Source organism: Chanos chanos, chromosome 8, assembly GCF_902362185.1.
Source record: "Chanos chanos chromosome 8, fChaCha1.1, whole genome shotgun sequence".
Classification (NCBI taxonomy): Eukaryota; Metazoa; Chordata; class Actinopteri; order Gonorynchiformes; family Chanidae; genus Chanos; species Chanos chanos.
This window is the reverse complement of record NC_044502.1, coordinates 9,848,464-9,862,058: the sequence shown is the minus strand read 5'-3', so window position 1 is coordinate 9,862,058 and position 13,595 is coordinate 9,848,464. Positions and strand designations below refer to the sequence as shown.

The window sequence follows — 13,595 nt, the reverse complement described above, 5'->3', positions numbered from 1 at the left end:
TTGATGTCGTCACTGCAGTGCCATATTTGGAATTGTCACCGGTTAGGCTCTACCTTGACTGACTTGCTCGTGTGAACATGGGTTACCAAGCAACAAAGCGATTGAGGTCAGACGGCAGCTGTCACTCATAGTCCAGTCTTTAGACCTACTATTTATAGCACAAGGAAATTTGTGCAGTCCGCGCTCGCTGTAATGAAAGAATGTCAACATTCCAAAGAAACTGATTTTACGACTTACATTCTTTTGAAGCACCAGTGAAGGACAATTATAGAGGTTGGTGTGTGTGTGTGTGTGTGTGTGTGTGTGTATGCGTGTGCACGTGCGCGTGTTTGTGTAGCACTTGCATGTGTTTGCATGCTTATGCTGTAAAGCTGACTGTGCGTAATATTCAGCCAAACGGCATTTTCACTAAATGACTCATTTTTTGAAGAAGTAAGAGGAAGCCTTTCACCAGCTGATTCACCAGTCAAATGACTTTTTCAGCCAGCCACAACATGCAGAAAATAATAATACTGATACCAGGTTTTAATCGCTGCATTCCACTGTATTAGCTGTCATATTTGGCACACTCCTTCCTTTACTTGTGCATACCGTAGAGCTGTTATCACTCACACAACAAAGAGCAGAGCAGAGAGGGAGAGAGAGAGAGAGAGAGAGACACTGTGTGTGTGTGTTTTGCGCGTGCGTGCGTGCATGTGTGTGTGTGCACGTGTGTGTGTGTATTTGTGTGTGTGTGTGTGTGTGTGTGTGTGTGTGCGTGCGTGCGTGCGTGCGTGTGTGTGTGTATGTGTGCGCGCGTGTGTGTGTATTTGTGTGTGTGTGTGTGTGTGCGTGCGCGCGTGAATGTATGTTTGCGCGTGCGTGTTTGTGTTTGTGTGTCTGTGTGTGTGTGTGATCAAGACGTGAAGAGTGAGGAGAAAGAGGAAGGAAGGAGGCAGGAAGGAAAGGGTGAGATGTGTGTATGGGTGGGATAGGAAGAATAGAGAGGAGGGAAAGGAAAGGGAGGAGTTGCAGCACAGCCACATTCTCGTGAAAGGGAGGGATGAAGAGAGAGGTGACAATGAGTGGGAGCTGAGGGGGAAATTTTTAGGCGCCTCACACATTACACACAGTCATAAATTCTGATCATATTCCAGTTTGGGAGTGTAACACTTTGACCCTTTGTTGAAAAATAACATGCTCCACCAGAGCCAAATGGTCGCGCACAAAGAGTTTAGTTTCGAAATGATTTAGTCGTTGTCATTTTGTGTTGTCATTTTAGAAATTCCCAGTCATCACTTAGATTAAAAGTTAAAGACAAGTAAAAGCAAGACTGTTTGTACTTTTAATCTGTGTTTTCTTAATCGTTGCTTTCTTGGGCTAAATACATTTTCAGCCTAAAAAGGAGTTTATGAATTATACAAAGCTAAAAGAAATGACAAAAGCCTTTTATTTAGAAATGACATTACTCATAAATTAGGAAGTAGCACAACCTATGGGACAACAGGAAGCAGGGAAAAGATTATGAAATATATATGTTTTATTCCAGACACAAAATGATGAAGATAAAAACATTATTGTTCTTTCCCCCCAAGTATACACATGAGATATAAAAGGCTTTTAATTAAAAATCAAAGATCATTTTTATTTGTTAGTTCTCCACAAATATTAGATTTTTTTCTTTATTTACACCTTATATTAATCACAATCAGTGAACATACAGCCTGAACCTGTACAAGATACAAGACTGCATCACTTAAAAAAAATAAATCAAATGAAATGTCCCCCCCCCACCCCCTCTCTCTCTTGATTCAATTTCAGATCCAGAGGGTTTTCTTGGCATGGCATGATCAATAAAGAAATAATTAATACAATTGCAGAGTGCAATCATACTCCGACTACGACAGCAACAGTCAAAGGCAAAAGTGTTGCCCGTTCCACTGTCGGTTTAATTTAATAAAGCAACACTGGCGCAAGCGATACATTTTAAAAAATATATATTGTAATACCTACATTTGAAAAGTCTCTATATTGTAAGATATAGTGTCTCTCTGTCTCTCGTCATTGGAGAGGTCTTTTATATTGAAAAAAAAATCTTCGAAACTCCACACTGTTGTTTACTTCACACCGCACAGTCCAACTTTCACAGGAGTGTAACCGCTGGGTCCTCAAGCTGGGAAGCCAATATGTCGTTGGAGGACCCATTTTTCGTGGTCAAAGGGTAAGCAAAAGTGGCATCTTCGTGGCTTTATTTGCTTAAAGTCTTTATCAGCATCTGGAAATGTTTAATCTTAATCGAGTTTAGCATAGTGTCACTCTGTGTCATCTTCAGCTTGCTTTAGTTAACCTAAGCTAGTTAGCTAGATAGCTAACCTGTCAGTTGCTTTTTCAGTCTGTTAGCTAAAATGCTAACCTAGCATTCCTATACGTTCGTTTTCTACTTGCAAGTTGAGAAGTGTGAGGTCTCGAACTGATTTATCAGTCCAGTAACGGTCAAATAGGTCTCATGAAGCACTCCTTTCAGGTGGTCGTCGTACAGCTATGATTTAACAGTTTCCATCACGCTGTGATTTAGCGGATCTGTGTGAAGTGTCAACACAGATGTGTGTTCTTGTTTTGGGTGATGTTTTTAGTTAGTGTGATAGTGTCTCGCTGTGTAATATCCATGGAGAAATACATAACACTGCAGTTGCTGAGGAGTATATGTTTTACTGCTCGTCTGTTGCAATTCTACCTTTGACAGAGACATATTAACAACGATGGATATGTAGCATAGCTAAGCAGGGAAATTCCAGGAAGGAATCAGTCGCCTGAGGCTTTTACCATGTTGCACACTTTGCTCCATCTGCCGTATGCTCTTGTTTGAGGATAAAAGAGGGTGACAGGTAAAGGTCGTTTAACCGTGTATATGTTTGTCTTGTTAGCGAAGTACAGAAAGCCCTGACGCGGGCCCAGGGACTCTTTGAGCGCTGGGAAGAGTTGCTTCAGGATGGTACCCCGGTTAGTCGAGATGAGCTGGAGTGGAGCACCAATGAGCTTAGGAACTGCCTCAGAGCCATCGACTGGGATTTGGAGGACCTAAATGAAACCATCAGTATCCTTGTTCAGAGAGAGAGAGAGAGAGTGAGAGAGAAAAGTGGGGGAGTGGAATGGGTGATTGACAAGTAAGTCTGAAAGGATATTGCTTTGGTGTCGGACAGATGTAGAGAACTTGATCAAATGTGTTTACTTTAACTGAGGACAGGCATTGTGGAGTCAAACCCCGGCAAGTTCCGGTTGGGGGAGAATGAGCTTCAGGAGAGGAAGACCTTTGTACAGCGGACACAGCAGTCTGTGCAGGTATCACTCTCTCAGTAATCAAATTAACACGGAGTAGTACTGAACTGTATTGCGTGAGTTATTCGTCATGTGAATGTGTGCGTATGTCTGAGGAAGTACTGTGCATGATGTGTATTTGCATGGCAGAGTCTTAGGGAATATGTGGAATAATGTCTATTACTATGTGTTGTTCTTTAGGAAATGAAGGATCAACTCTCCAGCCCCTCTGCTGTGGCACAAGCAGAGAAGAAAAATCGACAGGTTGGTTTCGTTCAAATGAAAATGTCTTTGAATTGTGACAGGACAGAAAATAAGTTATTATGGAAAACTATACTGATATAATGCTGTAAGTCACTCTAAGGATATTTCATTGACTGTCGAAGTGTCATATCAGGTCGTATTATTGGCCTGCGTGCCTTTGTGTCTTTCTCTCATGGCCAAGTCAGAGACAACCATAGAGAAAAGGTTAGCAGTAGCAGCGGCAGTGCTGTGACGCTCCTTTGTTTCTCAGGCACTAATTGGGGCCACAGGGACAGATCGCTACGCCGGGCTGGATCCTCACCTAGTGTCGGCCAACTCCCGCTACATCCAAGAGCAACAGGAGCAACAGCAGGTGAGCAGAGAGAGAGAGAGAGGGTAAAATTCGAAAAGACGATGATGAGGTGGTAGGTGCTTAGCCTGCGAGATAAACAGATGACAAAAACACAAAGATCGACGTCAGTAAGAGCATATTTTAATAAGATTTTTACGGCTGTTTGGCCGTGGAACCAGTTTATTAAGAGTTAAACGGGATAGGCGTGGTACTCTTCACATGTGAAATGAGAATGATAACGCATGTGGAGGGTGCAGCTTTAACATCAGCCGTGAGCTCACGGTTTCCCCCCCCCCGGCGTAATACCTGTGCCTCCTGCTCTGTTTCCCAGCTCATCATGCAAGAGCAGGACGAGCACCTGGAGCTGGTGTCAGGCAGCATCCGCGTTCTGAAGGACATGTCCAGCCGGATAGGAGATGAACTGGATGAGCAGGCTGTGTGAGTGACAGTACACTCTCCACACACACACACACACGCGCACACACACACACACACACACACACACACACACACACACACAAATGCAAACATACAAACACACTGAACAGCAACTATGCTCCACAGTGTAGGATAACTGTCTAATGCACAGACACACTGTCTGACACTTAAACCTCATCATGCTTGCATGATGCTCCATAGTGAAGCCTGGGATGGTCAGGATGTCACCCACTACGTAACAGCGACTCTCTTTTCTTTCTTTCTTTTTTTCTTTTTCTATCTCTCTCTCTTCGTAATTGAAACACCCGTCTGGTTGTCTTAGAAGTGTTCTTTTAGCCACTTCACAGAAGGCCTGTTACTCAGTGCCCACTGACACAAGGGTGTGTGATTACCCACCAGAGCTCAGTGTCAGAGAGCAGTCATGGAGTGTGATTAGATATTTACGTGTGACTGTCAAAATGCTTGTGCGTCAGTACGTCAGCAAAGTGTGCATATAAACAGTGTGCGTGTTTCTGTGTTAGATGAGTGTGTTGTGTCCTTCTTTTGAATTTATGCTTGGATATTTTATCTTGTGTGTGTAAGAGTAGGTTCGAATGTGTAAGAGTAGACTGGAATGTAATTGGGGGGGGGGAGGGGGGGGGGTGACGGGGGGGGGACTTCACTTGAGCAACTTTGAGCAACAGTTATGCTAAGGTTTTTTTCCATGACAGTGTATGAAATACTGAAAATCTAAACATCACTGCATTTAAATTGAAGGTTCCTCTTCTTCACGAAAACGAAACCTAAACACCAGCTTTTTAAAGTTCTTCCAGGAAATCAGTATAAGAAAACTAAACGTAAACAGCAGGACTGTTTCTCACGCTTGCCACTGGACTGAAAAGAAAAAAAAGAAAAAAAAAAGAAAAGAAAAACAACACCTGATTGTAAAATAACTATGGACGCTGAGAGAGGACATGACTGCAAAACCTTTTTTTTCTTTTCTTGTTATCGCAACATAACAACCAGTTGTTTTCCTGAGATCTCACCTTATCTCGTTTTCACAATATAACACTCATTTGATCTCAGGAGGTCGTAGCATTGGGACTTAGTGTAGGCAGTCTGAGGTTGAACATAGTACAGAGTGGAAGAGTGGGACAGTGTGTGGTTTCACTATCTATGTGACGTAAGGAAGAAAAGGGTGTTGGGTCATTTTTTAATCAGTAGAAACACAGGTGATGTCTTGTGGATGTTGAGACTAAACCGTGTATTACTTCCATAGCAGTATCGACCTCCCTCCCTAATCACCAAACACCACGGAAGAAACTTTAAAACTGACACGGGAAAACAATCGGTGGTTATGAGAATGAGGGGGAAAAAAAATAAGTTTGTAGTCATGTTCTCTCTCGGTTTCCTGAAATAACAACCGACTGCCTTGACCTTTTCAGATTGATGCATGGTTACTTCGACGTAAGACAAACAAGTTCCTGCCTGGAGATGAAATCTACTTTATTTGTTTATGTGGATTCATATTTTCCAGTGCAACACATTATTTATGGTCAGAGCAATGGCACCATGTGTTTGGTTGTTATTTGAAGTGGTCAACGCAGTGACTAAAGCTGTTATAATCGTCCGCTTTGTTAAAGCGTTCAGGACCAGCACGGTGTATATATTTTTCTTGCAGTTGGAGATACTAAGGAAAAGAAACAGCGTACTGGCTTCAAATTATGATTGACGTTGTTCTTTGTGAGCAAAATCACAAACAGTGTGGGAAGCTCTTAACTGAAGGGGGGAAAAAAAAAAGAAGAAAACTGTCATTTACGGGAGCTGAGGTGGAAAGAAAGATCTGTGATTGACCCACACACATATCTTGAGCTGAACCAAGCGCTACCCGTTTTTCATTTCGGTACAAAACCGTTACAAATCTGTTTCTTGCAGATGTTGAACATGTGTTTCGATCACAATCGAAATTCTTCCTGTCATTCTGAACACATTTATTGATTTTTTTTTCTTTTATGTGCTGTAAATGTTTTGATATTGTTTGATGCTGTGTGTGTGTTTGAGTGTGATGACGTATCGGTGTTTCTTACAGCATGTTGGGGGAGTTCGGCGATGAGATGGACCACACGAGTTCTCGAATGGATTCTGTACTGAAGAAAATGGAGAAAGTCTCACACATGACAAGCAGTAAGTCAGTCTTTTATCCGTCAGTAACTCACTCCCACTGTCTCTATACTCACAGCTTAGATAAAACACATCTGATGAACTCCTTTTGTACTCATCCTTTCTCCCGGTTGCAGGTCGGCGGCAGTGGTGTGCCATAGGAGTGCTTGTTACTATCCTGATAGTGGTCCTGATTTTATTCTTTGCACTTTGAAACAACATGATCCTTTCTTCCATTTCAAATATTCTTAAAGCGAATTGGGGAGGGACGGAGGAAGGGGAAAAAAAAAAAAAAGAGCGGTTTATGGGTAACGAAGAGGAACGAAAGCGTAGTTTTGGGATTTCTTAATTCAGTTTTCGTCCGCCTCTCCGGCACAGAGGGGGGCGAGCTCGCGGACTGCGTCAGACGAGTGTCTTCAGCCGTCTTGTCTTTTCGACGCTCCGTCGGTCGTGGAACACCTCCACCCCACATCTCTCTCCCCACTGCTCCTCTGTGCTGTGAGGTTGGGCATGGTACAAGACCTCATTAACATATACACACACACACACACACACACACACAGAGTCCTTAACCTTCATCAGGGCCTGTCAGGTGCGACTTTTTTCGCCATTTCATGTTATTTAAATTTTTTTAAACGTTTTTATTGTGAGTTGTAAAAGAGATAGAGGGTGTGGGTTGGATGAAACACAGTGTTGTCTTACTATATATATTTTTTTTTATATGTCTATACATCTGTGGTTCCCAGTGCAGCAAAACTAATGTAAAAACTAAATGCTTTTGAATGAGCCTTAATGTAAAAGTCAAAGCGTTATGATCAGGGGTCAAACAGGCTCGCTCAAAAGTTAAGTAGTTTTGACGCCGTAAGTCTGATATAACAGACCATTTTGGTAAACCATCAAAGCACACAAGGCTATTTCTGGCCTTTAGCGACCTCTAGTGGCCATATTTGGGTACATCACACCATAAAAATATGCACTCATGTAGTCCGGCACACACAGTGGAATGTACGGCAGCGAACTGTGTGTGAGAATTGTATAGAGGAAAGAGGCCGTTTTTAAGTGCCACTGATGGACATTCGCAGATATATGACAAACTGCTTCTTTCTCCTGGAGCCGTGGAGGAAATTGAGATCACCTGTAACTGCTAGAAAAAGATTCAGTACACATCCTGCTGCCTTTCTTACAACCATGACATAGTGCCATTTTAGGGCTTTCTCGTGGCCCATGCCTTAACAAGACACTCACCACGCACCGCTTGGCTTTTGCTAATCACTGATGACTCTTTAAGGAAGGCTGGCCTGTATATTAAATAAGGCATTATTAAGTTGACTCCTGTGCATGGAGCCATTTTTCTTTTGAGGATATCGTGTGTTCCATCAAATCATGCTGATTTCAAAAACTTTGAGACTGGCAAAAGAATTGTATTTTGTAAAAGAGAAAAAGTTTTATAGAAGAGCTTCTTCAATTTTGTTCCCAATTCACAACTGTTGTGCTTAACTGAATCAATGCCCTTATCAATAATTGTTAGAATAGTTAGAGAGATAAAACAGACCACATTATGTATTTGGCTGGAGTAATTCTGATATGGCCTATTTTTCTATGAGAATTTTTTTTTTTTGTTCTACGAAAGAACCCATATTATCTGTGTGTTTATTCAGATGAAACTAGCTGTTTTAGCCATAGGTCATCTAAATCATCCACTCCATGTTTTGAGAGGCAAGAAATCAGTATGGCATATTCTTATCATAACCTTGTTTATGTGAGTCTGTCTCCTGTCAGCCTCTCCAATTGGTTTTATGAGAAGTTCTTCAGCTCAGGTTTGAGTCAGCTGTAAGTGAGTGCCAAACAGAGTATGAATTCAAACACACTCTGCGCCAATGATCAGTGTTGTACCTGTATGTATACATACATATATACATACACACACACACACACACACACATATATATATATTCACACACATGTATATACACGTATAATAAACTGAGGAGTATGAGTTGAAACACACTCAGTGCCAATGATCAGTGTTGTGTGTGTGTGTATGTATGTATGTATGTATATGTATATGTAAAGCTGTCTTAAATGTGCAACTGCTGTCTCAAATGTCTGTGGAACATGGCAATGATGTGTAGAATACAGCACATTGGAGAAAATACCTGCCTTCTTTTAATAGCTTATTACATTTATTATAATTCATCCATTATAATATCAATGTCATAATATCAGGATAAAAGGATAAATGAGTTTTGGTTTCCTCAAAACAACTTATCAGTGACCTCATAACAGTTTGTCTCAGTTCAAGCGTAGATTCAACTCGACATCCGTTTTGAAATAAGTCTTTGCCGCAGGTTTCGGGAGGAATGAGTCAGTGCTGACACACACAGAGAGCATTACGGAGACACTTTCTGTGGAAGGCGGTTTATTGACGGGGCTTTTGGTACGAATGTGTCACTTTATTCGTGACATTATATGGTAATCAATTTATGACTGCCCTGGTCATAAACAGTTTGGCTTCTATGCTTTATACTCTGTTTCACAAACAGTTAAATATATATATATATAGCACACCCAATTTGTACATGTATTCTTAAAGCTGTATTGTACTCAATATTTGCTTTTACTGTATTTCTTGGAAATGAAAAAAAAGAAATTGTGGTTCATATATAAAATAAACGGATACATGCTTCTACATGTTTTACGTGCTTCCCCGTTTTTCACCGTCATATTTCATTTTATTCAGTGTTTTTTTTGAATGAAGGGCGATGACTCAACACATACAGGAAGTTCTATTCATATCAGTTTTCATCAGATAGTAACCAAGCACCATATCAGATAAGGATAGCACTATAGCCCAGAGATGTTACTGTCAATGTGATTTAACTCTTTATGTTACCGTTTACTTCTTATTCATGCCTGGCTGCGTATGTTGAGATTTGTGTGTGTTACTGTAACTGTAATGTAGAATTAGATTTTTGTCATGTTAGTATTGATATTTGCATAGTACATCAAATATCATTGCCAGTATGTAATTGAGAGAAAACGCCAGTTGTTAAAAGGTTGCTTACTGTCTAGTTGGATTTAATTTACACACAAGTCTTGATTTCAAGCAAAAAAAAAAAAAAAAAGAAATAACAAACAAACAAACAAACAAAAACACACACAAACTCCAGCTTCTTCTTTGTTACAAACCTTTTTATTAAGATATTCAGATTTTTTTTTCTCTTTTTTTTTTCTTTACAGTAGTTAATGTGCAATTATCTTTCTTATTGGGTCACAGTAAGGAATTCACAAAGTTATTGGCACTTGGAACACAGAATAAACACTGGCATTTACTTAAGGGGAAAGGGGGGTCACGGCGGGGTTTTTTTTTTTTTTTTTGTCTTTTTATTTTTCTGACATCAGTAGACGCTACTGCATTTGTTTCCAAAAAAAAAAAAAAAAAAAAGAAAAAAGAAAAAAAAGAAAGCAGTTTCTGGTGGTTAATACCTCATGCTGTGAATGCACAACTAACAATCAAACTCCATTAGTGTTTCTATGTATAATGTACAGAATATATATTTATATATTTATAATTTGGGGGGAGGAGAAAAGATCTGCAGAGCCCCAAAAGACACACCAGAGACAAACTCCGTCGCCACGGTAACAAAGTCCCCCACCCTCCATGAGGTAATATTCTACCACATTCACTCCTGTTAGAGTCCCCCCTATTTAGATATATTTATATATACGTAAAAGACGCTTTTCAGCCTGAGCTAAAAAGCAGCACCATCAGCTGAGGGGTCTTCTTCATGCAAACGTCCCGTTTAAGGGGTTAGGGACTGGGGCGATATGGCAGAGGGTGTGGGGAGGTAGATCCACACTCTGTGTGTGTGTGTGTGTATATATATATATATATATATATATATATATATATATATATATATATATATGTTTGACTGTTACAGTCTGTCTCTGGTGTGTTAGGGTATAGAAAGAGCAGTAATAGTTAAGTATGACTTTCTAGAGGTTGCTGTCAGCGCAAACGCACAAACTGGAGAGCGAGAATCATTACAAGGGTTAACAGGCCGCAGTGCAATGCAGCGCAAAAACAGGGCGGGGAGGGAGGGGGGTTAGTGTAAAAGGAGAAGAGAGCTTTTTTTTTTTTTTTTTTTTTTTTTTTTTGAGTGAATGGATATTTGTTACAAACGGACATGCCTTAGACCGGAAAAAAAAAAAAAAAAACCCAACAAAAAAAAACTTGGTCCATCGCTTTTTCTCTCCTGTCCCAAGCTCTTCTCTTTCTACTTTCTTTGATGCGTCGTGTTCCCATGTGCACAGAACATACAATGTGCGCCCCCCCCCCCCTTCGAACGGCTACAATGACCTCTCCCCCCCCCACCACGCTCTCCTCACAGGAGTGATACATCACACATCGTCTCTCCCAAAACGTGCCCAGAAATAAAGGGAGACGGGCTGATCACAGACATTTAAAATTTTACAAAATGACAAAAAACAAAAGATTACCAAAAAAAAACAGTTAACAACGTGTCAATTTTCCCAAACCAGATCCCACTTCTACCACCAATCCACACACCCAGAGGTGCGGAGAGAGAGAACGAGCGAGAGAGAGAGAGAGAGAGAGAGAACCGAAAGGTGCCGAGGTTCTGGCCCGCAGCCGTGGAACTGCGGGCGCTTACCCAAAGGTGCTTTTGTTTTTCCGTTTCAGAAAACAATAAAACATGCTCTCTCTTTCTCTCTCTCTCTCTTTCTTTCTTTCTCGCCCATGTGTGTGGGATGAGTAGCAAAAGAAAGAAAAAAAAAAAACAACAGAGAAAAAGACAGACAGACAGAAATGTCTTTCAGTAGAGACTGCTCCATGTATAGCACCTCAAATCCTCCCCCCCCCCTTCCTTACATCTAGGCTTCGGTATTTAGCTCATAACATTTTCCCAAACATCACATCACATCAGCAAGTACAAAAGGGTTCATAACGAATACAAAGCCATTTTTTTAAGAATAATCCAAAAAAGTGTCAAATGTCAGACAGAGTTTCTTTTTTACTCCAAGCAAAAGGCTGAACCGGTAGCCGAAACAAGGCCTTAAGACCCCAGTTACCGCTCGCAAAATCGCCAAGTTTGCTGGATCACCATGCTGACTGCCTTCAGCACAAATGCAAAATCGGCCAAATGACTGAAGTCAAAATATCAATGGCATTATCATTATTATTATTTGGCAGAATCTTCCAGAACATAGACAATGAATTGTGCAGGGTTTTATTTTATATATTTTTTTTGGTTAAGGACTTAAAGTTAAGGAGTTACGTAAATTTATGTAAACATTTAAAAAGAAAAATTGGTAGTTCTTCAAGTGTACAATCCAAACTTTTGGACTATGTCGCCCTCTACTGGCTGGCGACGCGTGCCGCCCTCTCCCTCACTGTTAGTTACAGGGCCTGACGCCAGGTGGCTGACTCTCACCTTCTCACATCACGAGAAACCACTTAGGCGCCATCATTTCTTGGCTCTAGTATGCATGGCTTTTTGCCATCCATAATAGATATTTCATTTAGAGAGAAAAAAAAGGAACAAAAAGCAAAAAAAAAAGTAAGGAAAAAAAAAAATACATTCCTTTCACACCTTGAGAACATTACACCCAGCAGTGCCTCAAGATTCTTTCAACCTGTCTGTGCTTTCTCAGCGCCCCCCCCCCCCCCTCCCCCCACCCCTCCCTACCAAAAGCCAAAACGATGCACTTTTAATACAGTAAATATACCTTCGGATTCTGATAGAAATGTATCCTCTGTCTTCTTCTCTCAGCACTTCAGTTGTACACAAATGTAAAAATATGTGATTTTCTCTTTTCACTACTATACAATTCATCTTGTTCCTTTATAGAATACTTGGCATTTCTACGTGTTAATTCTTTTTTTTTTCCTTTGAATTAGTAATATCACTTTAATAACCTAGCACTATTCAGTCTGTAGAAAACAAAAATGCAACAAGGAAAAAAACGACAAACAGAAAACAGAAAAAAACCCCAACAAAATAGAAATCAGAAGTAAAAACAAACTATAAAAAGTCTGAAATTTCTACAAAGCTCTTCTAAAATATTTTTTTCTTTTTTCTTTTTTTTTTTTACATCTCTGGACCCAAACTCGAGTTTTCACCCCTTTATTTGTGCTCAGCAAGTGTTTGTCATTCAGCACTCGTCTGTTTTTTTTTTCTTTCTTCCTTCCTCTCACTCTATCGCTCCCATCTTTCAGTAGCAAACAGCATCTATACAACCCACCCCTAACTCAGAAATGAAGGTGTAGGGAGGATTTCAACGTCAGAGAGTGGATACATCCATCTACTCTTCCCATCTGACACAATTTTTGATTCTCAAACACTGTCTAGTCAGTCTGTTCAAACAAACGACTCCAGAATCTAAAACATACTCAAATAGTTCTCTTTGTGAAAAAAATGACAGGAGAGTGTCCTATGTATATATATATATATATATATATATATATATATATATATAGCATGGTACCGCAAGCTCTATGTGACTGACAAAGCATTGCGGCATTACACCTCTTCGGGGAGGGGGGAGGATATTGAACAAGCAGGCGGCTTTCGAAGGCAGAGAGGAGCCCTCCCTCCTCTTTTCTCCATCCCCTCTTTTTTTTTCTCTTTCTCTTTCTCTCTCAGGTCAACAACAGTACAAAATGAGTCAGCTCACACACACACACACACACACACACACACACACACAGACATCAGTCTAACCATTATATACATCTGGGGTCAGCTCAAACTCTATACATTCCAAAAAGAGCTACCCAAACCTTTGAAATATAGACCAAATTCTCTTTCACTCTGTTTTAAAAAAAAAAAAAAAAAAAAAAGGTGCAGGAAGAAAAAAAAATGAATAAAAGACACACAATCAGCCCAAAAAGTCTCCCCAGGGACAGTCTCTCTCTCTCTCTCACACACACACACACGCACGCACAGACACACACATAAACACAAACAAACATACAGTCAGGCAATTCTGCGGTCCCATCTGTTGTGTAGATGAGGGAACAGTGACACAGACTGGGGTGTGTGTGCGCACACACTAATATACAGTAATGTTTGAAAGGTACTCTCACGTTCAGGTTCCTAAGCAC

General features: G+C 40.5%; 1 protein-coding gene across 1 annotated transcript; it reads left to right on the top strand.

Annotated features, from left to right (window-relative positions):
* The first annotated feature begins 2,125 nt into the window (after positions 1-2,125).
* Positions 2,126-7,018, top strand: stx10 (syntaxin 10). Its single transcript, XM_030782287.1, has 8 exons — positions 2,126-2,200; positions 2,904-3,073; positions 3,224-3,318; positions 3,496-3,558; positions 3,809-3,910; positions 4,221-4,327; positions 6,396-6,490; positions 6,604-7,018. Exons 1-8 carry the CDS (start codon positions 2,166-2,168, stop codon positions 6,678-6,680), a joined length of 744 nt encoding a protein of 247 aa, XP_030638147.1. The 5' UTR covers positions 2,126-2,165; the 3' UTR covers positions 6,681-7,018.
* Positions 7,019-13,595: the final 6,577 nt, after the last annotated feature.